The following is a 26,898-nucleotide window of genomic DNA, read 5'->3' as shown; positions in this document are numbered from 1 at the left end:
CCCCCCCCACGTCCTTGGAGGGTCTTTTGTTGACTGATCAGTGCTCTGGGTTTAAATTTGCAAGTTTAGAAGAGTAGAATGAGTCAAGTTGCTCAGAGAAAGGTTTAGAAGTCACTGTAGTTAGCAAGGTTAGTTTTCTGCTTGTGTTTGTGTATGTACTGGGGGGGGTCAAGGGTGGGGGATGGTGGTGGTAAGCAAAAACAAGGGGGCTGAAGGTGACACCCAACAGCAGATATGTATGATTGGTAACATTTAATTTCTGTATTTTATTATTTTTAAAATTCCAATATAGTTAACATACAGTGGTACATTAGTTTCAGGTGTACAATACAGTGATTCAACAATTCTATACATTACTCAGTGCTCATCACAACAGACACACTCATTAATTCCCTTCACCATTTCACCCATCCCTCCAGCCACCTCCTGGTAACCATCAGTTTGTCTCCTATAGTTGAGTGTCTGTTTTTTGGTTTGTCTCTTTTTTACTTTGTTTTGTTTCTTAAATTCCATACGGGTGTGAAATCATAAGATGTTTGTCTTTCTCTGACTTATTTCAGTTAATATCTTACTCTCTAGATTCATCTTTGTTGTTGCAAATGGCAAGATTTTTTATGGCTAAGTAATAATCCAGTATATCTGTGTCTATCTAATTATATATTTATATCTATATCTATCTATCTATATGTCACATCTTCTTTATTGATTGGCGAGTTTTTAAAAAGTGAAGTGTTATACACTATGTGATGAGACCCCATAAGTTTTCAGTAAAAATATAAAAATCATATACATAGTAACACTGGATACTAAGGGAGATGAGTTTGTGTCAACGACTTGTGTTAACATACTCTATGTGTTTTATATCAGAATTCAGGACAGTCTCTCTTCATGTTCAAAATGCTCAAAATGATGGCCCAGTGTGTGTGTGTGCCCGTGTGTGTGTGCTACGTGTGTTTGCTGCATTTACAAAAGGAAGTACGCTTCTCTCCTGGAAAGGCAGGGCTTGAGAACTACTCTGGTTGATACCTTACCACCTTTCTATGATAGTCTCTTATGATCGCTTGAGTGATTTATGCATAGTTGAGTTTTGCACCTCATATTTTAAAATTAACAAGTCAATCTGGGGACAAGTGGAGAGTTGGAAACCAAAGTGTGAGAACTTAATAAAATTCATCTGGCCTTTTTGCTCAGAAAGAAACCTTACAAAAAAGAGAAATAGGAGAGCAAAAACCCTCAGCAGACCAGACAACAATCTAAAGCACTAAGAATGGGATGCCTGGAAGGTGATCAGGCCATTGTCTACTGTTCTGCCTGTTCGAGTTCCTGGGCGGCCTGTTGGGGTGGGACAGGTCATGCGGAGGGATAGTTTTGTTTTGAAATCTTCACCTCAGTGGAGATGAAAAGAAAAGGGAACGGCAGTGGTGGGTTTTTCTGCAAACCCAGTAACACTTTGTATGTGGCTCAGGACTGTCATTTCAAACTGGATGACTGCTGGCCCAAATCCAGAGGGACTGGCCAGAAGTGAATCATCTTTGGAAATGCGGCACGATGCAGAGAGTCAGTCAGCTAGTGAGGGGAGCCCTGTCTAGCCAAGTGGAATGCCAACTTTTAGAAGTCAGAAAGCAGAGCTGGTGGTCTGGTCTCTGCCTTTTGCCAGGCTAGCGGAGGGAAGATGGCCCCAAGGCCTTACTCCAGCTCCTTGTCCCTGTGGAGTACTCCCTCACCACCCCAGCCCACAGGGAGGACTCTGAAGTCTCTTGGGTCTTGAAATCCATCCTAAACCTATTATGCAGTTAATTACAAACAGGCTTAAATTGATCTTGTAAATAAAGTGAGGCCATGAATAAGAGAGTTATTAGTACAATATCCAGTAAGACCTTGTTTATCCATCGTGCCATCCCTGGAAAGGTGGTCCTGGCCAGAACACAGAATAAATAAAAGTGTTGCCATTAAGGAGAAGTGACTCAGCCCATCTTCTCATCTGTTACAGCATACAGGCTCTGACAAGAAACATTCTCATCTCCGTCCAGAAATTGTTGCGGTTATTGAAGTCATCCAGATGGTATGAATTGCCACAGAAAGCCTTTATAAATTTGTTCATTACTCTCCAAATTTAAATATACACATCAGGAGAAGCTGTGGGACCTAAACTTTTCCTGTGCTATGTGAAACACTGGTTTCTAAGGCACACATATAAGTAAATAGGGAGTGGGTTATTAATACATGTACTAAAGTCAGAGGTTATTTCAGCAGAATGAAAATATTTTAAAATTACAGGAAGTCACGCTTGTAAAGATTCGTGTGTAACAGAAGCTAATGAAATGTGAAGCAGATGTTCCTTCCCTCCTAATCTCACAATCACTAGTTTGGTCTGCAACCCTTCCGTGCGGGCACGGAGGGGCTGTGGCTGTGGAGACAAGCACACCCAAAGTTCCTGTCTTCATGGGGCTTCCATTCTTGTGGGAGGAGACAGACCACAAATAAGGAAACAAGTCGACAAATAGAATCAAGCCTGGAAAGCTTACCTTATGTATGGAAGTGGGGTCTGAATGATGAAAAAGGATCAGAGTTTAAACCTTTGTGGGAAGAGCCTCCCAGGTGGACTGAATGGTAGGTTCAAAGGGGCCAGAGGACCGAGAAGGGGACCGCTGCATCTCTGGAACTCTGTGTGCCAGAGTGAGATTTCCAAGAGGGGGATGGGGGCCAGATCATGTGTGTAGGATTGGGTAGGGAGTTTAATTTCATGCTAAGTACAATGAGAGGTCATTGAAGGTTTTTATTGGGGGTGGAGGGGAATAAACAATCTGATTGTCATTTTTGAAAGCCTCTGATGTAGAAGGCGCAAGAAGTTTGAAGACAGTTTGGAAGAGATTCGTTCATACACATACATACACACACAAACATATATATATGTATATGTTTTATAAATACTTTAAAAATATATTTATGTATATATACACATATATACACACATACTTTTTCTGCAACGTTACTGGTATACATTTTTAGAACTCTTCCTCTTTGAAATTATGTTCAGAGTCAGTTTATTGTCTTAGAAAATCAAACACATCTTGTTTTTTGACCTTTATCTATCTTCGTTGGAAAAACACACGTTTGGCACTTTAACATGGCTCCAGAATGTGTTCATTAGATTTGGCTCAGGATAACTTTTGGATTGTCCCAAAACTCAGATTGATTCTTAAAGAATTTGTTTCAACAAATTCAGTACCAACTGATGTGATACCTTTTGAGCAGCATCTATGGACTAGGTCATATATATAGCCCATCAGGGTGATTACTTTGAAATGAAAAACCATTCATTTGAAGTTATGTTTCTTCATTTACCAGATAAGTACTGAGCACCAACCACCAAGTACCAGGTACTGTTTTAGGCACTTGGGATACATCAGTAACAAGCATGTGAGCAGTCTGGAGGAGATAGGCAGAGACAGGATAGGTTAACTCAGCCGCTCAGTGGTGTTTGGGTTCTGGGCTGCTTTTCCTGTATTTTTCTTTCTTTTCCCTCACTATTTTGGGATGAACCACAACAGCTCCAAACATGTCTTGCTCACTAGAGGACGGCCAAAGCAAGAGATGAAGAAAAGACTTTTCAGTTCTCAGGGATAAAACTCTTCCTCCAAAGTCCAATACCCTCCCACTTCATATTATATACTCCCCAGAATTAAGTCATATGCTCAGCTTCTAAACTGGTGGTCAGGGGGCACCTGGGTGACTCAGTGGGTTAAGCCTCTGCCTTGAGCTCTGCCTTCTGCTGTCATGATCTCAGGGTTCTGGGATTGAGCCCCACATCAGGCTCTCTGCTCAGCACGGAGCCTGTTTCCCCCTCTCACTCTCTGCCTCCCTCTCTGCCTACTTGTGATTTCTCTGTGTGTGTGTGTCTAACAAAATCTTTTTTTTTAAAAAAAGAATAAACAAACTGGTGGTCAGAAAACAGGGACAGAGCATCAAGACAGGTTTAGACCAGTGGTTCTCAAAGTATAATCTTAGGAACCCTGAGGCAGGGGACATTGCCAACTCCCTTTCAGGGAGAACGCAGTCAAATCAATTTTAATTATAAGGCTAAAATGTTATTTGTCCTTTTTACTGCCATTCCTTTATGAGTGTAGAGGCCTGAAATAGTACAACAGACTGAATTCAGTGGATATAAAAATCAAACTACCTTCCATTAGACCAGACATTAAAGAAATCTACAAATTTTTAAAATCATGATGCTCTTCGTTGTATTGGAGGAAACTAGTTATTTTCCATAAAAATGTGCCATTTATATCAAGATGTAATTTTTATTTTTTTAAGTAAACATCTTAAATTAAAAAAATTTCTAATAGTATAAATATCAATTGATGTAACCCATATAAACAAAAGCTCCTTGAGGCCCTCAATCATTTTTAGGAAAGGAAAGGGTTTCCTGAAACCAAAAAATTGAAAACTGCTATTCGGAAAGATCAGATACATCCTTGGGGGTGGGGGCGGGTTGGAACTTTCCAGAGCTCACTTCAGCCTTACCCAAACGTTCTTAGAATCCAGCTCTGTTAGTGGTTAGATCACAAAAGTGTGTGCCAGGCTCTACTTACTGAATTGATTGACCTCAACTCTTTTAGCTACCTAAGAGTGAGCACTCCCTTTTTCATTGTGGCGGGGCAGGGGCGGGGGTGGGACTGGGGGGAAGATGGTCAAAATGAAGCCTTGTTATGTCAAGAGAAAACTGTGACGTGACATTAAGCTGTTTCCTAGGGTGGGAAGAGGTGTGGAATTTTGCAGGCGGACAGTGGACATTTCAAAACCCCTTTTGGGAGGAGTAACTCCCTTCCGCCCCCATCAGTATCCTAGGTTAGTGGGTTAGGTAATCACTGGTAGATTGGTTTCCTCTTCCCCATTAGCCCTGGGCTCATAGCGTTCTTAGGAAGATGGACCCTAACAGGCTCTTTGGGCGTCCTTCACCTATGCTTACCAGCATCCAGCCAGTCTCCTGATGGCTTAGGCCAAAAGCAAAGACGATTTCGTTGTGCTCGGGAAGTTGTCACCACAGCGCGCTCATTTTCTAGTCTCAGTCTTTCATCCAGGATTGGGGGTCAGTGCGTGGCCACTGGGGGCGGGGGAGGTGGGAGCACTACTCCGGCCCTTGTTCCTCAGTGTTCGTATTTCTCGTTTTTGTCTCATACTATTTAGGTTTCAAAGTGCTCTCAGAAGCCTCCTTAAAATACCAAACCTGTTTCTCCTCTCTTGAGTAAATTCACTGGCTTCATGAAAAACAAAATGCATCAAAGCACATCTTTGTATTTATAACTCAACTCGTATTCCTGCGATTTCACCATCTGATCCCCTTTTTTTCTCTGGCCCCCTTTCCTCCCTGGAGAATTTTAGGCTGACATGGAATAGGGGAGGAGCGGATCTGACCCTGGCTACCGGTGCCGCACAGGCATTCATTCTCTCTGCACATAGTTTGCCGAGTGGGTGTGGGACATTTCTGCATCAACTTGTAGTTCACGAGGGCCATCTGTTAGTACTCTCGCTCTCTTCTGCCCAGGTCCGTTTCTTTGCCCTAATTTTACATCTAATTTAACCTGGGCTGGGTTGTTTGCAACCACAATCCCCGACGCCTGACGCTCCCTTCCCCTGGGCCTGACCTAATTCTGGGTGCCGGCTGTTGTTTGGTTTATTTCTCCACTTTTGCCAGCGCACGTGGGTCTTCTGGGAGCCTCACTTTTGCTTCTCGGGTGGGTGCTGGGGTTCACTGAGGCTCGGAACACGCGCCTTAAAGCAACCACGACTCGCTTCCCCCACGGAGCCCAGGGGCCCCAGCTCTGCCGGCGTAAGGAGGGGGCGGGGAGCAGGACCCGGCCGGGTGAATCACAGGGCGTAACAGGTGCCGCAGCCGCAGCTGCGCCCGCATCCCGCTCCGGCTCTGGGGATAAGGTTTTCTTTTTCTCTAAGTTTTTTTGGAAGGGGGGTGGGTAGGAGGCTCCGGGGGCCAATGCAGGCCGCGGTTGTTCATCGCCTAGCAACTGGCGGAGCCAATGGGAGGCGGCGGGGCCTGCGGCGCTGGCGGCGCGGGGGCGGGGTGGGAACCTTGCGAACCTGCCGAAACAGGGGGTGGCCGTGAGGGGCGGAGCGAAGCCGGGCCGGGGGCGGGGAAGGCGGGAGCCTGAGGCGGAGGCGGGGCCGCAGGCGCTGGGCGCTGCGTGCCGCCGCGCCTGTGCGGGCCCTCCGGGCTGCGCGAGCCGGTCTAGGTCGGCGAGCGGTGCGTCCCCGCCGCTCTCGGGGGCCGTGACGGTGAGCGATCCCCCCGCGACGGGGATTGTGACGCGCCCGCCCGAAGAGGGGCGGGGGCGCCGGCAGAGTCTGGGTCGGGCGCCGGCGGGGAGCCGGAGGGCGGGCGCGGAGGTGAGCGCCGGCACCTGGCTCGGCGCCCCGCTTCTCGGCGAGAGGCTCGGCGCGGCCGTTGGGGCCGTTGGAGGAGGCGGGCGAGCCTTGACCCCGGCAGTGCCTGGAGGAGGAGGTGGGAGGTAGGTGCCAGCCCGGGTCCGCTCCCGCAGGCGGTTGCCACACTGAGCCCGCGGGAGGGCTCTGGCCCGGGGAGCCCAAAACCTTCTCTGGGATGGAGAGAGGGTGGCGCCTGGTGTGGGATGACGAGCGACGCGGGGACGTGGGGGAGGAGGGGGTGGCCAGTTTGGGGCTGCGGTGTGTCGCTCGCGGAGGCTGCGGAGTTTGCCGGCTTCGGGATTTGTTGGGGCGAGCCGCAAGAGGCAGTCCTTAGAATGAGTTACTGAGTGGCCCGTGGCCGCTGCAGGGGAAGAGATCTAGTTAAAAGTCAAGGGGAAGAGCTTACATCATCTGAACGGCAGGCAAGTGTGAAAATATTTTGGTATAGAATTTTATAGTCAAGAACGGTAAACCGAATGGTGAGCTCCCTGCCCGCTTTTGAGCCTATGCTGGTCGCCGTTTTGCAAGTCACTTGGGCCCAGGAAATGCAATCAGCTAAATAATCTGTGTTTAGCACATGTAATTGGGGGGGGGGGGGATCTTTAGATTGTTACCTCATTCCAAGGTCCAGAGTTGTGATTGCCAGAATGTCATCTTGCAACGCCAATGCGTTCTTGTTGAATCGTTGAGAATTGAGATCTCGCTCTGGGGGTGGGGAGCGCCATGGGGAGAGGATTAGAAGAGGCAGTCCTCCAAGAGTGGATCAGAAGTGTAAGTGGAAGCTACCTGCAGTTTGAGATTGTTGGGCTTCCCTGACAACACAGATTAGAGTCTGTCTCTGGAGTTGGTTGTGAATGATGGATGCCTTGGAACATTGCGTGGCTTGGGAGAAAATTCTGGTAGTCTTGATCCAGAACTGAAAGGTAGGTGTGACTTGACACATTTAAGAGACTGAATAAAATTTGAAGGGGAGGAGCGATCTGGAGAGAAACAAAAATGCCGTTAGAGTTAAACTTTAAGTCAAGCTGTCTTGAAATTTAGAAGAAGTTAGAGGTAGATTTAGGAACTTGGATTCAGTCAGCAAAAGTTAATCCATCAGAACTCCTCTCCCAGAGCTATCATAACACAGAGGCCTGGGGAGCTTAGGTTATTCATTCACACTAAACAAGTAAAAGCTAATGACCAATCTGACCCTCTGTTGTGCTTGCTGTCAGTGAAAGTTCCTCAAACAAAATGGTTCTTTGAAAAGAGGATTAGCAGCGGGTGGTTAAAAATGACGGTTCTTTGGGGGACTTGTGGGGCCTCTTCAGCTAAGTCATTTTATCCCTTCCTTCCCTTCTCTTTCCCCATCTGTGCCTTGAAGATAAAAAAGCCCCAGGATTAAGTAACATGGGTGCAGCAGCTTGAAGATAACTGCAGAGACTGTTATTGTAAGATGAAATGTGAAGATCTCCTCATAACACATCGTGCCTTGTGACAAGACTTGTTAAAGCACATTCCCTTCCAGACATGCTGAGGCGCTATATGAGAAACTACAGTGTTCCCTGTTCAGATGATTTGTCAAAAGCCTGAAGGCCACCACAAAGATGATATTCTTGGGTTCTCAAAAAACCTGACCTAGCTGCTCTTTGGCAAAGCTGGATATGACATGGGTTTCATTAAAGTAGACATTTGAGTCTTCTGGGTAGTATGCACCTACAGATTAAAAGGTTGAAAGATACTGACCCAGAGTTCTCTGATTTTAATTGATTTCCCGTCCTTAAATTGGAGACATTCCAAAGTGTTTTAAGTGATTGGGGGGGGGGGGTGTATCTTTTACAGTAGTTGTGAATATGTCTTACTGGTTTGACTCTTTGCTCAGGACACCAAGGATTTTGATTCTCTGAGGGCCTTTTTGTGTCTTTTTTCATGTGATGGTGATTATGATTAGCTGGTAATGAATTCACAAGTTAATGAGATGAACTGGAATAGAGTAGTGCACTATTCATTATTGCTAATGGAAAACAACCTGAAATCTTTACTTTTGATAGTGGGTCAACAGTATACATGGTACCAGCAGAAATACTGAATCCTGCTTTAATAAACGCTTTCAGAGCTGCTTCTTGCCAGGCCTGAAGAGAGAGAGAAAAGATGAGTGTTGCCTTGAGGAGTTTGTTTTTAGGAAATTAACAGTGCAGTAAGGGAGAGAGAGCAAAAATAGAAAATGAAAATTGCAAATATGATAAGGCTTTAGGAAGGGAAATTTCAGCTGTGTCTTGACAAGAGGAGTTCACCTGGTGAGTGCATGGTGTCAGGTCCTGCCGAATACACAGTTGAGGAAGTACTGGTGGATTGGTCCTTGGAGGCAAGTGTGGGGTGTGAGTGATGAGGTTAGAGAACAGGGCTGTGACCTTTGACCAGTAGGTGCTAGGGAACCTTTAAATGATAAATGATCCAGGGAAGGTACATTTGATTTTTAGAAGGGTATTTCCATCAAAATCGGTGATTTGAATGATCTGAAAATGTTCTGAACACAGTCTAAGTAGCATCTAGGAGACATCAGTCCTACTCAGCAATTAAATACTTGAAAGATTGAAGCCCACAGAAACTTGAGGAAGGCAGAAATGATTATTCATACAACCAAGTTTTATTGAGTATGTTTTACTTTTAAGATTGGGGGAATAAGGATACAAAAATAAAAAAGATACAGCTCTATTTTCAAGCAACTTGCAATGTGATAAGAGCTAATCAAATTATAATGCAGTACAGAATCTTAGTGTCCTAAGGGCCATGGGGAAAAGAAAGATTCCAGCAGTGTAGGATTCTGAGATGAGAGAAGCCACAAACTCTCTTTCAAATTAAAAATAAGTTCTTAAGTAGAAATTAAACTACAACCAGTTAGCCGGTAATATTTACAGTTCTCATCTGTTAACTCTTGCTTCCCACAGTGCCCTCCCTCCCTCTAACTCTGCTGAGTCAGACTTTGGTTTTGACTATCATACTATTAGCTACACAGTCTTTGGTTACTCTTAGAGTTTATTTTCTCTGTGCTTTAGTCTCATTTGTAAATTAGGAATAATAATATCTACTTCTTAGGGTTGTGATTAAATAAGAAAATATGTTAATATCCAGAATGGTGCCTGGAAAAATAAATTTATCGGGTATTTAATATTATTTATATTTGATATAAAAATGCTAAAATTGAATAGGAATTAACTCAAGGAGTTTTTTTTTTTTTTTTTAGTTGCTAGTGAATACGTGAGCATCTAATAAAACCTTTCTACATTTAAAGAAGTCTGTTTTCACATTCTGTGAAATGAAGCTTCGTGAGCAAATGATTTATTGTCTCCTTATTTGCTGATCACTTTTCTAAAATCCGATTTTCATTTCTACTGCTTAGTTTTGTCATAAAGTCACTAATTGCCAAATCCACCTCATTTTTCTATTCAGATCTTGCTCTTTCATGGCATTTGCTGCTGTTCATCACCCCATCCTCTTTTTTTTGTTTTTTTTTTTTTTAAAGATTTTATTTATTTATCAGAGAGAGAGAGCGAGCACAGGCAGACAGAGGCAGAGGGAGAAGCAAGCTCCCTGCCGAGCAAGGAGCCCGATGCAGGACTCGATCCCAGGATGCCGGGATCATGACCTGAGCTGAAGGCAGCTGCTTAACCAACTGAGCCACCCAGGTGTCCCCACCCCATCCTCTTTAAAAAAAAATTTTTTCCCTTGGCTTTCCTAAAACCCACCCCTGTTTTTATCTCCTATATCTAGGTCCCTTTGGCTCACCTGCTACATGTTGATGTTCTTTGGGGTTCTTTCTGCTGCCTCTTTTTTTTTTTTTTTTTTTTGCCACTTTTTTCTGTATGGATTCAACTACCCACATATATGTTGATGACTCCCTAATTCTGCCCTGACGTCTTTTGATTTCCAAGCCCTAGAGTCTTATCTCCATTTAAATATCTTATGAGGGCTTCTTAAACCCAGTAAGTTCTACACTGAGCTCATTATCATCACATACTTAAACCCAATTTTATTAAACTTACTCCTCTGTTCTCTTTATCTAAGTGACTTTGTTCTCTGTCTACTACCAAAGACTGACTTTTACATGAGAGAATAAATGCCTCCCTTTTGTATACGTGCTGCTGAAGCGAGCACAAACCTCCCTTTTGTATACTTGTCATCATGTTTGTCAGTCCAACTTCTGAAGTATTTACCTGACCTTCACAATTCTCATTATCATGGCTAAGACTATCAGCCAGGCCCTGACCATTAATTGCCTAGTTAGGTATAATACTTTTGTGTCAGGGCTGCTGAAAATGGAACCTTAATGTTTTGGAAACATCAAGTTGGGAGAATATTGCTGGAAGTGTATTACTCTAAAGAAATCATAGCACTATAGATGAATTTAAAATCAGGTATAGAATTTAGCAAGTGGCCAGTAGCTACCTACAATCCAAGATGGGCACCAGGCATTGCATCTGCTCTTTATCTGAGAGTTAGTCTATGTTATGAGGATCCCAGTCTTGAGTTTGTTGGTCCTTTGCCAATAGATTATTTGCTTGTCTGTACTTTCCTATCTACAGGTTGTCATCTTCAACATTAATCTTTTATTCTGTATTCAAGTTCTAGAAATATCCTTGCACGTAAGATCTAAAATATAAACTCAAGAAGACATCCTAGAAATCTTCAATAAATGCAACTCATCATCAGCTGTGTTATTTTGTAATGAAGAGTTGGGCCCAGAGAATTTATATCATTTACTTGGGATACTTGGTGAGAGTCAAGAGGAGGACAGGATCTGTGAGGCTTCGGAATCATAAATAGCTAGTTTTTATTATTAGCTTCCATATTATTAAAAGCTAGGTTTTTATTTCCGCCCCCAGGTTTATAAGTAGACAAGTTACTTAATCTCTCTGAGTCTGATTCTTCCATCAGTAAAATGGTGTTCTATGTCCTCCTTTCTGGGGCCATTGTAAGGATGGCATAGCTGATGACCCACATCAACTGAAAGTTGAGTGCCCCCCCCCCCCCCAGTTTCTTGTAATTAACTAGTACGGGAGTTTCAAGTCTTCCCTCCTTGTCCATGGATCCCATGTAGATCTGAATGGCTCCATAGGTGCTCTGAAACTATAGCCGAAACTGCTTGTTCTTATACTTTTAAGATGGGAGAGTCACTGGCTTTGGATTCTGTGACCCCAAACAGGTTAGCCCCTGCCTTGGCAGTTGTCAGGCTGAGGACCCAGAGCTCATAGTGTGTCATAGCCAGGACTAGGTAAAATTTAGAAGCGTTTGACATATTTGAGGAACAGTGTATATATATATATGTTTTTTAATTTATTTTTTATTTTTTAAAATATTATGAGACAGAGTGCACACACACGTGCATTCGTGCATGCACACGTGAATGGGGGTTTAGTGGTAGAGGAAGAGGGAGAAGCAAGATTCCCTGCCAAGCAGGGAGCCCAATGTGGGGCTCAGTCCTGGGACCCTGAGATCATGACCTGAGCCAAAGGCAGCTTAACTGACTGAGCCACCCAGGTGGTCCTTTATTTTTTATTTTATTTTTTTAATGTAGGCTCCATTTGGAGCCCAGTGCAGGGCTTGAACTCATGACCCTGAGATCAGACCTGAGTTGAGATCAAGAATCAGATGCTTAACCAACTGAGGCACCCAGGCACTCCTATATTTAAAAAAAAAAAAAAAAAAGAAAGAAAGAAAGAAAAAGGAAGGAAGGACTTTCAGGTACAAAGAATTAGTTATATGGATTGGCTTAGGACATATTTTTGTAACTGATCTGTTTACTTAGTTTTAATACTCAGTACTAGCTACCATAAGTAGGACCTTGACAATAATCTCTATATGACCATTAGGGCCCATCCAACCCTTTGCTCTACTTGTCTCACCTGAGGCAACTGTTTACTGAATCTTTTTTTTTTTTTTTTTTTAAGATTTATTTATTTGAGAGAGAGAGAGAGAGGCAGAGTGTGAGTTGGGGAAGGAGCAGAAGGAGAGGGACAAGCCGACTTTGCTGAGCCCAGAGCTGGATGCAAGGCATGTTTGTATGTTGCTGAGATCAAAACCTGAGCCAAAATCAAGAGTCAGTCGCTCAACTTCCTGAGCCACCCAGGCACCCCCTGTATACTGAATCTTACAGCCATCATTCCCTTGGTATCTTTTAAAACATAGCTTTACTGCATCTCTGAGTTTTCCAGACACATTCACGATTAACACCTATGTCACATGCCCTGTCTTCTACGGTGTTTTTTCACTTACTATAATGCTGAAATTCATCCACTTAGTATTTGCTGACAGTCTTCTAGATTGTGTGTCACTGCAGCTTCTGATTGTGGCATGAGATTCCATTTTGCATATGTGCCACAGTTTACTCATCCTCCCGTGGAGGGGTGTTCACGTTGCTTCCAGGGTCATGCTCTTGTGCTCCTTGGCTCCTGTGAGGATGCCACTGTTGATGTTCCTGCCTCTTGGCACATAGATGCAAGAGTCTCTCTGAGATTGTAGCTGGACGTGGACTTGCTGGGTTGTAGAGTGTGTGAATAGGATATATCAATCTCACCTGTCGAATTTGTTTTTCAGAGGTTCTCCCTCCCACTGAGGTTTAGTAAGCCTTAGCCAGACACTCTCTAGGACTATTATGTTCAACCTCCACCGAGTACTCTGGAACACTTTTGCATTATTCCTGAAATCCATTCTGCAGCACACTTAAGTCAGAATCCTTTCGGCATTCCATATTCTAAACTGCTTAACTAGAATTCTAACTTCTTCTGAAGCACATTCTGCAGAGTAGAACCATGATCTCATGTTTGATGCATCAGAATCCCATGGAGGTTCTGTTAGAACACTGATTTGTAGGTTCCACTCCCAGAGGTTCTGAATCTTTAGACCTAGAGTGGGACTTGAGAATTTGCAATTTTTTCTTGAAGATGTTGTTTGAGAGAGACATTTTATTTGAGATGATGACCCGAGTTGAAGTCAGAAGCTTGACGGACTGAGTCACCCAGGTGCTTGGAGAATTTGTATTTTTAACAATTTCTAGGTGCTATATTGATGCCACTAGTCCTGGGACCACAATTTGAGAACTGTAACCTATGACTGAATTTGAGCTGAGTCATTGAAAAAGCTACTACAGATACATGATTACAGAATTACAAATTCATGAATTATGGTAGGTTTTGTTGTTGTCATTATTGTTATTCCCATTGTTTTTAATACATTTAGGAATAAAATATCAATGAATGGTAACTTTTTTTACTTGATTTTTTAAAAAGATATTATTTATTTATTGACAGAAACCACAAGTAGGCAGAGAGGCAGGTAAAAAGAGAGGGTGAAGCAGGCTCCTTGCTGAGCAGAGAGCCCAATATGGGGCTCGATCCGAGGACCCTGAGATCATGACCTGAGCGGAAGGCAGAGGCTTAACACACTGAGCCACCCAGGCACCCTTTTTACTTGATCTTATTGCCTACTTTCAACCTTACAAAGTAAAACAGATGTTAAAACAGTGCTTCTTTTTTGTTCTTAATCCTCTTGTAAGAATATGATGCTTTCTTACCTATACATTGGAAGAATTTGAAAGTGGTGGACCATCTGTAAACTATCATGCTCTTGATTGATATACAGGGCCACCTTGCTGCTTCCCTGGCACCAATCAAGACTGAACTGAACACCATTCCAAGGTGCAGCGTGGCTTAAGTGTGGATTGTTGTCTATCACAGTATTAAAGGAGTATACTTCACACTAATACGTCATTGAACTTAGTTGACATTTGTTCAGCGAATGTTTTACTGGATCCAACCATGGGTCATTTATGATAGTTCATGGCAAAGCAGAGTACAAACAGTATGATACCAGGCCTGTTGACCAGGAGCTCTGTTTAGGTGGTGGAAGAGAAGTTTCAGTACAGGGAGATCTACCTGGAAGCACAAATTGAAGGGAATGGCAGTTCGGGGAAAGCCTGGCAATTTGACGTCTCTACTCACTAGATTTTTTCAAAAATAATTTTTTTGAATTGCTATAACATCTAATGTTTTGTCTGCTCTTACGTAGTTCACATCCCTGTCACTCATTTGGAATAAGGATGATCTGATTGTAATTTTATCTCAAGGTGACTTGGTAGAAAAGTGAGTACCCGTGTGTGTTCAGTTTGAAAAGCAGCTCACGTACTATATATTCCCTCATCATCTACAATAAAGACAGTAGGGTGTAATAGTTAAATGTGTTGGAATCTTGGCTTTGTCACATTCTAGCTGTGTGACCTCAGGCAAGAAAGTTCTCTGGTTCTCAGTTTTGTCCTCTGTAATGGGGTGGATAACTATTTGTGCTATTGTGAGAGTAAATGAGTTAATACACCTAAAATGCTTTAAATTGTTCCTTGTAAATGGTTTATGCTTAATAAATTGTTATTAGGATTTGGTAGCATCTTGTTTGTTGAACAAATGGTTGTGAAGACCAGGTGTGCACATTGTTATAACAATGTAAAGAAGACATTTTGATATGAATAGCTCTACTCAATTCCATATGAAGTCCCATGAAAATGTAAAAAACATAGATAATAGGCAGAAATTCTCTAACAATCATCTAGTTCAACCTCCTTATTTTACAGATGTGGAAACTGAAAATGAGAGAAATGGTGAGCAGCTCAGGGTTGCTCAGGAAATGCTAGAAGTGGCCCTGAGAACCCTAGGCCCTGCCACCTGGACTCATGTTCTTTCTCCATCCTGTGCGTCTTCCCTGATGTGACAGTGCCGTGAAAGACAAACAAAAAACGACAACTAACAAATCATTTGGGGAGCCACAACCAAAACAGATGAAAAGATTAGCAGTAGACGTCAGTGTACAAAGAAATATCAGATAGTGTGGCATAACTCTAAGTACACACCTCTGTGACTTCATCAGCTGCTCTCTTGAAGGAGAGAAATACACCTATCAGTTGCTTGAGTCATGGAAGGCTGGCAGAATAAGAACATTATTTTTTGAAAAGAATCTCAATAGTTATAAATCAAAGTCAGTCTCTCCCCTCTTTTCTCCTACCTAGTTTAGATTAAAATAAACCAGAGGAACAGTTCCCCTTTGCCAGGTCTGCCAGTACTCTTTCTGTCTTTCCACTTCACAGCCTTTGGGGTTCGGGGTGGGGAGATGGGGCGAGTCTTCCCTGATGGGCTAGATCCCCACAGATTACGCTCCGACAAAGCAGGGCCTCAGTGTGAAGACTTGTATGCATGAATATGTAGGAATGGTGCTGGAAGTGTTAATTCATTGGTGGAAAGAATTTCTCATTTGTCTACGTTATTTCCACTAAAGGGTAAGGGTGCTACCATCTGGGATTGAGGTGGGAGTATTTCCACACACAGTATCTCATTAATTCTGCATGAATCCACTGCCTCTAAGAATTTTACAAACCAATCCATGCCCCTAAAACACTCCAGCTCTATCAAAAGGTACTATTGAAGAAGTGATTAGTTAGGTCCACTCCTCCCTATACCCAGCCATCTCATGCCACAGGATTGTCATATGAGTAACAGTTTGTAACTTTTCTAGACCTTTCTCCTAAATTTAGGTAGTATTTAGATAGTATAATTTTAAAGGAAAATGGTGATCATACAATTCTTATTATCCATAACTTGTTTTTTTTTCTTTATACATGCAAATCTGCCTTAATAATCCCAAAGTAGCCCATCTTTTAGCTCTACTATCCATATTGGCTTTTGACTATTTGTGGGTGACATTTAGATTGTCTCTAGTTCCTTGCCATTATGATTTGCTTGCTTATTTGTATGATGGGATATGTAGTAATAGACTCCCAAAAGTATAATTGATTAGTGGAAAGGTTTATAGATTGCAAATTTTTGTAGACTACTAGATTGCCATCTAAAGCTACCAATTACTGACCGTTGCTAAACATTACTGACCACTGTTCTGTTGCCCTTTAATAATTGGGTATCTTAGTAGCTGTAGGACATTCGTATATTTTCTAATCAATTTTTGCCCAGCAGAACTGCAGATTGATTGGTTAATCTGGAAATAAATATTTCATACTTTTTGTTACTTATGCCATTCTGTTAATTTTGGTGGTTGAGAGTGATGCTATTCACACCCATTTCATCTGCTTATCACTGTAATTGCTTTTTAAAAACATGGGCTTCCCCCCCCTCATTTTAAGATAAGCACATTCACTTACAGAAAATGTGGGAGACACAAAAAAGTAAGGATTACCCATGGTTATCTGTGTGTGGGGGTTAGTATATAAAGAGATAGAGTTCTTTTTTTCTATCAAAATGGTTTTCTATCAAAAACCAAAACAGATTGGTTTTGTTTTCTGTTTTTTCCTGTTCTTATATAAAGTTCTATGTGTATAGAGCAGAATTTATACCTATATGTATATACTCCTATAATTTGGGGTTTTTTTTAATGACCAAATAAGGTCATGTTAGATAATCATTCTGTGACTTTTTTTAATTAACAAATACCAGGAAATGTTCCCAAGTTACTAAACTATCTAATAATAGCTAACATTTATTGAGCACTTGCCATGTACCCAAGACCCTGTGTTAAGCCCTGTGGATGCATAAACCTATTTAATAAGGTTATCAATTAAATTTTAAAACTCAGTGTGTTACTTAGCCATATGATAATCCTTTGAGACTAAAGACTGTTTTTACTCTCCTTTTGCAAATGAGGAAAATGAAGGCCAGAAATTGTTCAGGGCCACTTCATTTGTGGGTGGTGGAACTGAGGTTTGAAACCAGGTGGTCTGACTTTTAACCATGTACTTTTAACCATGATAGCATACTGGTTCTCATACTGCAGCAACGGTGGATTCCAGTGTGTATGTTGGAAGCTTAAAGTAGAGCTCCCAAAGCTACGAAGAGGGTGGCTTTCTAATGGCAGATTCTGGCCTGGAGATTCAGCAGGATTGTATGCCCCAACCCAGAGAGATGCACACGCAGTTTTTCCCATAATTTGTATCTTCATGCCATCTCGTGTAGTCCTGGCCCAGCTGGAGGTACTGGTTAGGGAGTGGTGGCCTTAAGGATCCAGGGGAGGAGTACTGCTTCCCGGGCCTCTCATCCCCAGAAGCAGCAGCAGCAGCAGCATGTGCTGGTGAAGAGGATGGGCCCTCGAGTCTGGGGAGGAGGCAGCTAGCCTCTCTGTGCCTTGATTTTCTTAACTGGAAAAAGGAGATAATGTAGGATTGTTGTGAGGATTGGCTTTATAATACACGTAGAACATTGAGAACAGCATCTGGCACGTGTTTGTTCCATCAGTTCCCTCTCCCCAGGTCTGCGGTGCTTAGTTTTCACCTGTGACCTCGTTATATCCCCACAGCTACCCTCCAGAGAAGATGGTGTCATCCCATTTTCCAGGTGAGGACACCTGGTCATGCTGTGAGCCCAGCTCTGTGCACGCTGTACTCCTGGGTGTCAGTCCCTGGAGCCACAGACCCAGCCAAGAGGGGCAGGTGTTGAAGGGAACACCGAGGTTTGAGTTTCAGCCATTCAGATATTTATTCAATTTTAAGTTAGGAGGAATTTGTTTCTGTGGGAAAGTACACTATTAAATTCTGCCACTCCAATGAATTCGTTTGGATTTTAAATTTGTAAAAGATGTGTTTTCTCAGAAGTTGAATTAGTGTGTTTCTACACTGATGTGCACACCTGAATGGTTTTGTGTAAGGCAACAGCAGTATATTTAATGGAATTAAAATCTGTATTCTCCTTTGAACAGACATATAGATGGTGGTATTAGTTTTTAAATCATATATTTGCTTTTTGAGAGTAATAACATCTATTTAAAATATGGTGATAACAATTTTTAATTTTTATGACATTTGTAAGATAGGAACACTATTTAAAGGTTTTGTTTTAATGATTTTATTTTTAGCCTAACAATTTGGTAACTCTGACTTTGTGAGATTTTGCCCAAACGTTTAATAGGTCACAAGACCTATACAATATTTAGAAACCTAGATGGCATACTGTTACTGCTTTCCTGTATAATGAAAATCTTTTATTTCCTGACGATTGAAGTTTTAGACTTCTGATTAGGTAGGCAGTTGCGCCTTCTCAAGTTTGAATATCAAATGAACTTGAAAAGAATACTTAAAATATTGTACTGTGTGAAGGAAATCTTATAATCAAGACACTGCTTATGTTTCTGTTGAGCTCTCTCTCAGCTGGTAGATGTGTTAGAGACTTAGAAGATGAAGAGAGTAATACTTTCCTTTTAAGGACTCACATCTTCTGCCTCTTTTCCATTGCTGTTTTCCTTTATCTGCCGGTGCTTGCTGGAGTGAACATTTTGATTTACCTGAGTTACTGAGTTTTGCTCGGTTAAGATAAGTGAAGGGAATACAGGAGTGTGAAATGTGCAGTACGTGAGAGTCTAGGAACGATGAAACAAATTAGTAGAGAATCAAGAGAACCTGTGTGGAAGGAATAATGGTGGTTGTTCTGGGCTTGGAAAAAGTGTTAGATTTGGGTTAGGAGAAAGGAAAGCGCAGGCTGGAAGTGGGTGGGCCATATGTGGGACGCAGTTCATTTTATAAACATTTACTGAGCACCTGCTTTGTTTCAAGCACTGTTTGTTTCAACAAAGATCCCTACCCTGTAGGAAAGCCCATAACTTCCTGTAGAATTTCATAAACCATTGAGGGAGGCAACAGCAGTATATTTAATGGAATTAAAATCTGTATTCTCCTTTGAACAGACATATAGATGGTGGTATTAATTTTTAAATCATATATTTGCTTTAATATTTAATATATTTGATTAATTGTACTACTGAGTGATATTGTCATAAAGCTGATTGTTGCACTTGTAGTATATGATGTCACTTTAGTTATGTTTCAGCTAAAGACAGATGAATTATGGAAGGGACTCAGAAATGTATATATATTTTAAAAATCTTATCTTGGTTATCTATTGTTGCATAATAAATTACTCTAAAACTTTGCAGCTTGAAACACCAATATTTATTTTCCAGTTTCTGTCAATCAGTAATCTGGGTGTGGCTTGTCTGGGTGCCTGTAGCTGAGGAGCTCTCACTAGGTGGTGGTTGAGGTGTTGGTCAAGGTTGCATCCATTAAGGTCTAACTCCAGGAGAAAGAATACTTCTAAACTCACTCTGTGACTCTGGGCAGGCTCCAGGTCCTCACAGGCTGTTGTCTGGAGACATCCGTTAACCTTGCCCCACCAACCTGTCACGGGGCTGCTCTTTCAGGACAGAAAGAGGGATCCGAGAGACAATGGATGAGAAGTGATCCCAAAAGGAAGCCATGCCTTTTAATCACCTAAATTTGGAAAAGAAATCCTGTGACCTCTTGCTGTATTCTATTTGTTAGAAGCTAGCCACTAAATCCAGCCCACAGCCAGGGAGCAGAGGTACCCTAACGTGTGTATACCAGTTAACAGGAATAGTTGGGAGCCATCTCAGAGGCTGCCTACCCCCAGATTTTACAAGTGATTATTGTATATTGAGACCTTGAGACCCTCCTCCCCTCCATCCCCCGCCCCCCCCCCTCTTCTGGATAAAAAGAAGAGGAAAAACTAGCCAAGGAACTTTTCTGATGGGGGGGACAAAAAAGGTGTGATTAACCTGAACCACAAATATTTTTACTGAACATCTATAAACTTTTGAGTTTTGATGTTGTTTTAAAACGGGAAGATGAGTTATTTCACCCTCATTAAACTTTCTATAGAACTGATCTCCTTTCTGAGAATTGTTTTTAAACTTTTTCAAAGCATAGTGTTTCTAAGTGAGAAAAAAGCTGTTGTTTGTGGTGTAGCAGAGAAGTTTTATAAGTATGCCTCAATTTAAGTAGTAGGCAAGTCCCTTTAAGGATTGTATGCTCTGAGTGGAATAATTTCAGGTGAACTGTAGGACTCATTCTTTTAAAAGATTTTATTTATTTATTTGACAGACCGAGATCACAAGTAGGCAGAGAGGCAGACCGAGAGAGGAAGGGAAGCAGGCTCCTTGCCAAGCAGAGAGCCTGATGCGGGACTCATTCTTTTAAAGAAGTTTGATAGAAATCTTTTGTATTCTTTTAAATAGAGGTTTGCATGCAGTGTAGATATGTTACGTGGTGACAGAGTGATAAAAGCATTTTTGAAGAACAGATCGATGTCCAGGCTTCACAACCGATTAGAAATGGTGCCCTTAGGCAGTCCTGTTAGTGTCCCTGAGCCCAAGTTTTCTGTCTATAATATAGGAAAATATATATGAAAGAAAGTGTTTTGACATGAAGAATGGTAGATTTATGAAACTTATTAAAATCTTCATTTCAGAAAGGGTATAATTATATTAAGTTCAAATGTCTCACTACTTCCCAATTTTCTGTCAGGATTCTAACCTAGAAAATGCTGTTAGATAATTCTTAAGGTCTGCGTAATCATTTTATCCAGGACAGACCACAGTGCCCTTGCTTATTTACACCCGAAATATGGCAACATGTTAGGGAAACCGAAGTAGTTCCTCAGAAAATAGTAAGATGGCATTTTAACTGGAGTTATTGCAGGGTTTCTGCAATTAGTAAGATTTTCTGTTATGTAGCCTGACTGACTGGAATGTACATTGAGAAATTCTTGGGATCAAGGAAGTTTATTAGGTGCCTCTGTACATGTTATCCTCTAGGAAGGAATAAATGCATGTCTGTCTGACTTAAAGATTAGGAGGACGAATTCTTATGGATTACTTTATAGATTTTTTTTCTTTAAATTATTTCAGGGTTATTCCTCAACAATCTTAGATGAATAAAATGACTTTTACAGGGTGGCCAAATTGTTTAATCTTCTGGTTTTGCTCATAAAATTCACTCCTGAAGGTGACCTGTCTTAGAATCTGGGTGGCTTCCCTAACCAATGATGTAAAGAGAGAAATGGGGGTTACTTGAACCAAAATGTGATTTACTGTCAGCTTCTTCCCTTTCTTCTTCTATAATGAAACCTGTAATAAAAATGCTAGTTATACCCAGGTTCGTTCTTGTCATCAGTGTGCATCGTCCACTTTCGAATGCTTCGCTCTGACTTGATTAGTCTACAGTGTGGAACTTCACTGTGTGCTCCAGCACTCAGCTTTAACGGAGTCCTTCTTGGCTGCTTTTGTAGCTTTCAGGTTGTAATGCACCTGTGACAGTATTAGGCTTATGCAAAGCAGAGTTGCTTCTGTTACCTTTTGCTTTTGAAATTCGTATTGATTATAATATCTTTATAAAATAGTTGTAACCTTCAACAGTGAAATTTGACTGCTTGAGCTAGAATAGAGTAACTTGCTTAAATTAGTCTCTCGGTTTTGGCTTGGATGTTATAGTCTGGTTAGGTAACTTTTATCACAAGCCCCCTCCTAATGTGTTATTTGGTGCATCATTGAACAGAAGAGAATTTGTAGAAACTGTAAGATTGTGTGAAATTATATACTTTTGGTGACTTCTTTGTTTTGTAGTGCTTCAAAGTGGAGTTTTGGTTTTCATTATGAACATTTGACTAGACCTGAATATTTCAGAGTTGGTTGTTGTTTTTGTTTGTTTGTTTTTTGTTATTCTAATTAACAGGGCAGGGAACAATTCACTGCCTAAACCTGTAGATGCGGGAGAGCTGAATTCAGAGAGAAGAATAACTGACTGAAATTACAACTTTAAAGGATGGATGTATAGTAGACATTTTGGTGGTTGATCTTTCTGTATGAGGAGAAAAGGCACGTAAGGCAGTGTTGTGTCTTATTTTTAAAAAACAACAGGAACAAGGTGGTCTTGGAAAAGTGTCTGTGTGTATTTTCTTCTGATCCCATCCCTGCCCTCAGCCTAACGAATACAAAGAATTAACCCCATGGCCCAACGTGTTTTTATGAGTATATCTGTCTCCACATTTTCTAAGGTGCTCAGCTTTTATTAAGAGCCTTTTTTGTTGCAGGTTTTGGAATTCTGTCATTTATACCAAACAGATATCTGTATCCAGATGATGGTGGTGATGGTGGTGACTAAGATAACCAACTGACACTCATTTCGTGTGTCCCATATGTCAGGCCGTGTGCTGAATACTTCTTTATGTGCATGATCTCACTTAATCCTCTGGGGAAACTGTGAAGTGAAAGTCATTATTATGTCACCAGTGAGGAAACTAGGGCTTGGAAAGGTTGAGTAACTTAGCCAAAGTAGAGCTGGGTTAGAGTGGGGGGGTTTATTGTCCCGTAGATCCCATTTTGTTTATGCCTGCTATCTCTGGAAGTGAAAAGTAAAATCATTGTCATTTTTTGGTACAGACTCAATCTTTATCCTGTTCCTCCTGTGGCTGATGGCACCCATATAAGGACAGGGGGAAGAGTTCAGGGTACTCTCAGTAAGGCACAAGAGTAAAAAAATATCAAGAGTCCATGCCAGACCGGGTAACCCCCTGTATGTGTGTGACACTAACATGTAATACACCACACAGCAGCATTTGCACTAGTGTATGTGGCAGGCCACTCTGTGGCCTAGGAGGCATCTTTGATTTCTCTTTTGCCCATATTTCATTCCGTCTTCCAAGTTCTGAAGGTTCTATCTCCAGAACCCATTCCTGATTTATCCATATGTGTCTGCTTCTGATCGAGCTGTAGTGAAAACTGGCCTTCTTCTTTTTTTTTTTTTTTAATTTTATTTATTTGACAGAGAGAGATCACAAGCAGGCAGAGAGGCAGGCAGAGAGAGAGAAGGAAGCAGGCTCCCCACTGAGCAGAGAGCCCGACGCAGGGCTCGATCCCAGGACCCTGAGATCATGACCCGAGCCAAAGGCAGAGGCTTTAACCCACTGAGCCACCCAGGCGCCCCTGAAAACTGGCCTTCTTGCCTGAACTATTGCAGTGGCCCAATATCTTCCAGCCTCCCACTGTCGCCCACCTGTAATAAATATACGCAAGAGGGTAGAGGGTAGAGTAGCTGAAGGGGATCTTTTTCACACCCTAAAGAAGATCCTGTTGGCTTTCCTGCCTAAAGTCCTTCACTAGCTTTTCATCGCAACTTAGAGAAAATTCAGCTTCCTGCCGTCTATCCTTGCGTACTATGCTCCAAAGGCACTGGCCTTCTTTATGGTTTTCATACTTACCAAGTTCGTTTCCATTTTGGGTCTTTGTACCTGCTGTTTCCTCTACCTGGGCTGCTCTGGTCATCGATCATCTTGTGGCTGACTGTATATTATCAAATATCCGCATCCCGGTGCAGCCGTCCTTGGTGAATCTGAATATCCCACTCCAGTACTCCCTCATGTTACTGTATTTTGTTTTCTTTATAGTTCCCATCACTCTCTGTTATGTTAATTTATTGCTTTGTTATCTATTTCCACCCCCCACTAGAATGTGAACTTGAGGGCATGGCCTCCCCTGTGCCTAAAAGAGTGTGCCTATCATGTAGCAGCACATTTAAAAATCTATCGAATGAATGAAAATTTTCATCTCACTTCAGCATTCCATTATGAATATTTCTACATAATCTCTTTTAAAAAGATTTATTTATTTATTTGAGAGAGGGAGCAAGCGACAGAACGCATGAGTGGGGGCAGGAGAGGGTGAAGAGCAGACGGAGGGCGAGAAGCCGATTCCCCCACCTCAGAGCAGGGAGCCTGATGATGCGATGCGGGTCCTGACCTCTGTCTGGGCTCTGAGCTGAAGGCAGATGCTTATCTGACTGAGCCACCCAGGCACTCCTATTTCTCCACAATCTTAAATATTCAGAATAGGGGTTGTGAACTCTGATTCACAGTCCAGATCTGGTCTAAAGACTTATTTTACTTGGCTTATTAAAAAATGTTGTCGTTAGGGGCTCCTGAATGGCTTAGTCAGTTAAGTGGCTCCCTTAGGCTCAGGTCACGATTCTAGGGCCCTGGGATCCAGTCCCACGCCAGGCTCCCTGTTCTGTGGAGAGCCTGCTTCTCCCTCTCCCTGCTGCCCGCCCCCAACTTGTGCGTACTCTCTCTCTCTCTCTGTGTCAAATAAATAGATAAAGTCTTTAAAAAAAAAAAAAAAAACAGCCATTAGAAATATAATTTACATCCAGTCAAGTGCCCAGATCTTAAGTGTACAATATGGTGGCTTGTGCAGCCTTCTCTGAGCTCAAGATGCAAAAGGCTTTCTCACATCCTGCTTCCAGCTGCATCCCTTTCCCATAGGGTACCTTGCATAATCTTTTTAAGTAGCTCCTCACATTTACGAATTGTGAGATTTCACATAAAAATCCAGAATTCCAACATCCCTTGAATGATGGAAAGATAGCAACACACGATCTATTTTCTCTTTTGGCCATTATATGGCCAAATATTATATGGCCATAATAATGTATTATAGCTGAGAAGCAGGTGTCCAAAGTGGTGGCACCAGTGCTCTCCAGTTTGCCTGTAGCCTTCAGTCCTCCTTCTATCCCTAACTTTGAAATCAGTTCCCAGTTGCCATTTATAATTTCATTTGTATTTTTTTATGATGGAGAAATATTTATTTCTTCCATTTTCTCTCTCAAAAAGTAGAAAAGTGACGGTAGGCTAAAAATTTGTGTGAAATGGTTACATGGAAGGTTCTTAGACTTGGTCCACTTCATTCATATGTATCGGTTGCCCACCCTAATTCCACATGGTTGTGTTTAAAGGTGATCTGTCGTATAAATGTGTCATTTATTTAACTAGGCTCCTGTGGAGCATGTAAGCTAGTTCCAGTTTTTTGACATTATTAAGAGCAACGTGTAGATGAATCTTTGTACAAATCATTTTTTTAAAAGGTTTTATTTATTTATTTGACAGAGAGATCACAAGTAGGCAGAGAGGCAGCCAGAGAGAGGGGGAAGCAGATTCCCTGCTGAGCAGAGAGCCCGATGCAGCCCAATCCCAGGACCTGAGATCATGACCTGAGCCAAAGGCAGAGGCTTAACCTACTGAGCCACCCAGGCGCACCTGTACAAATCTTTTTTTTTTTTTTCTTTTCTAAGGTTTTATTTAAATTCCAGTTAGTTAACGTAACAGTGTAATATTGGTTTCAGGGTACGCTTCAGGAATTTGCATGTCATCATCCTTGTGCAGGGCCATGCTGATCTCTGTATTGTTCTGATTTTAGTGGATGTGTTGCCAAAGCAAGCACAAATCATTTTTTTCTTAGGATAAGATTTTAAAAGTGGTATTTCTGGGTCAAAATATATTTTGTTTGTAAGATGTGATACACATTGCCAGATTTCTGGTAGTGGTATGAATTGATGTGATCTGTCTGGAGAACAGTGTAGGGAAGTATGCTTTTTTTCAATAGTAAATAAAAAATTTTTTTTCTGCTCATGTAGTTAGTAAAAACAAAAAATGAAAATGCTAGCTAAGAAGTTTTTCATCCTCTTATCTGTAAAAATAGCTTGTATTTTATTTTTAAGGATATATTGAAATCTTTTTTAGTACCATGTTTAGTACCATGTTGTACCTTAGATTTACATTGTGAGTCAAATCATGTACTGTGTACTTTGTATATGAAGTAATGTGAATACCTTGGTAGAACTCGATAACCCTTTACTCTTGATTCTTAAACACACACCACACACACACACACACACACACACACGGTTATAATGAGCTCTACCATGCTCTATATGGGAGTATATGGAAATAAATAATGCAAAATCCTTTTTACCCATTGATTTTATATTTGCTTTTATATTTTTGGTTAAATGCTACTGTTTTACAATTTGTTTTTTAAGGAGATGCCTACATAGAAGGGTGACAGCAGCTGGACTGAATGTTTCACTGTTGAACTGGTTCCTCAGGTAGCCTGGCTCTGGTGACTGCTATGGGAGAGTGGATGACTGTTACAGACCCACATCTGTCTTCAGGTAATAGAGACTAAAAGGAGTGTAAACTAAAGTGGTTTTAATTGTAGTGGTGAATTTTTAAATGAAACTGTAAAATAAGTACAAGTATTGAAGATGTGACTAGAGAGAGACATAAATAGTTGTAAAATATCTAACTTTTATCTTCAGAAAATTCATATGGGAAAGCTAAGAATTGTGCCATAATTAGTGGGGTTCAGTGCCTTTGATAGATGATGGTTTGTTATTATTTTGGAGAAGAATGTTTATGTGTTTGAAATAAATTTATTGGCTACTTCAATATGTTGCTGTAATTTGTTCCTTTAATACATGACCTTTGACTCAGGTGATTCTTATCTGTTATTTTTATAAGTCTGAAATACTATAAATTAAAGTCGTATATTGTAGCTTAACATGCCTACTAAGGGCACTCTCGTATCTTCTTGGAAAAAAGTTCAGTTGACTCTTGGATAACATGGGTTTGAAACGTGTGGGTCCATTTATACATGGATTTTTTTTTCGATAAATGTAATATAATACTGTAAATGTATTTTCTCTTATGACTTTCTTAGTAACTTTTTTCCCCAGTTCGCTTTATTGTAAGAATATACTAATGTAGTGCATATAACATGCAAAATATGTGTGAATCAGCTGTTACTGGAAAGGCT

At 41.4% G+C, this 26,898-nt stretch overlaps 1 protein-coding gene and 1 non-coding gene across 8 annotated transcripts in view; one reads left to right on the top strand and one right to left on the bottom strand.

The window, feature by feature from the left end:
• The first annotated feature begins 6,194 nt into the window (after positions 1 to 6,194).
• Positions 6,195 to 26,898, top strand: part of SSX2IP (SSX family member 2 interacting protein) — a 43,123-nt gene continuing 22,419 nt past the window's right edge. For 5 of the 7 annotated variants that reach the window (XM_059136229.1, XM_059136228.1, XM_059136227.1 and 2 more), the window contains exons 1-2: positions 6,385 to 6,524; positions 26,123 to 26,254. In XM_059136229.1, the coding sequence (XP_058992212.1) occupies positions 26,212 to 26,254 (43 nt within the window). In that variant the 5' untranslated portion in view covers positions 6,385 to 6,524; positions 26,123 to 26,211. Of the gene's footprint in view, positions 6,292 to 6,384; positions 6,525 to 6,701; positions 6,864 to 26,122; positions 26,255 to 26,898 lie in introns of those variants that run through there. The other 2 variants (XM_059136224.1, XM_059136225.1) reach the window with 2 other exon arrangements.
• On the bottom strand, positions 25,419 to 25,524 carry LOC131810678 (U6 spliceosomal RNA). The gene has a single exon (XR_009345658.1). It is a non-coding gene; the product is annotated as a U6 spliceosomal RNA (small nuclear RNA).

Source organism: Mustela lutreola, chromosome 10 (genome assembly GCF_030435805.1).
Source record: "Mustela lutreola isolate mMusLut2 chromosome 10, mMusLut2.pri, whole genome shotgun sequence".
Taxonomy (NCBI): Eukaryota; Metazoa; Chordata; class Mammalia; order Carnivora; family Mustelidae; genus Mustela; species Mustela lutreola.
Note: the sequence above shows the minus strand (reverse complement) of the source record. Positions and strands in the feature narration are given on the sequence as shown.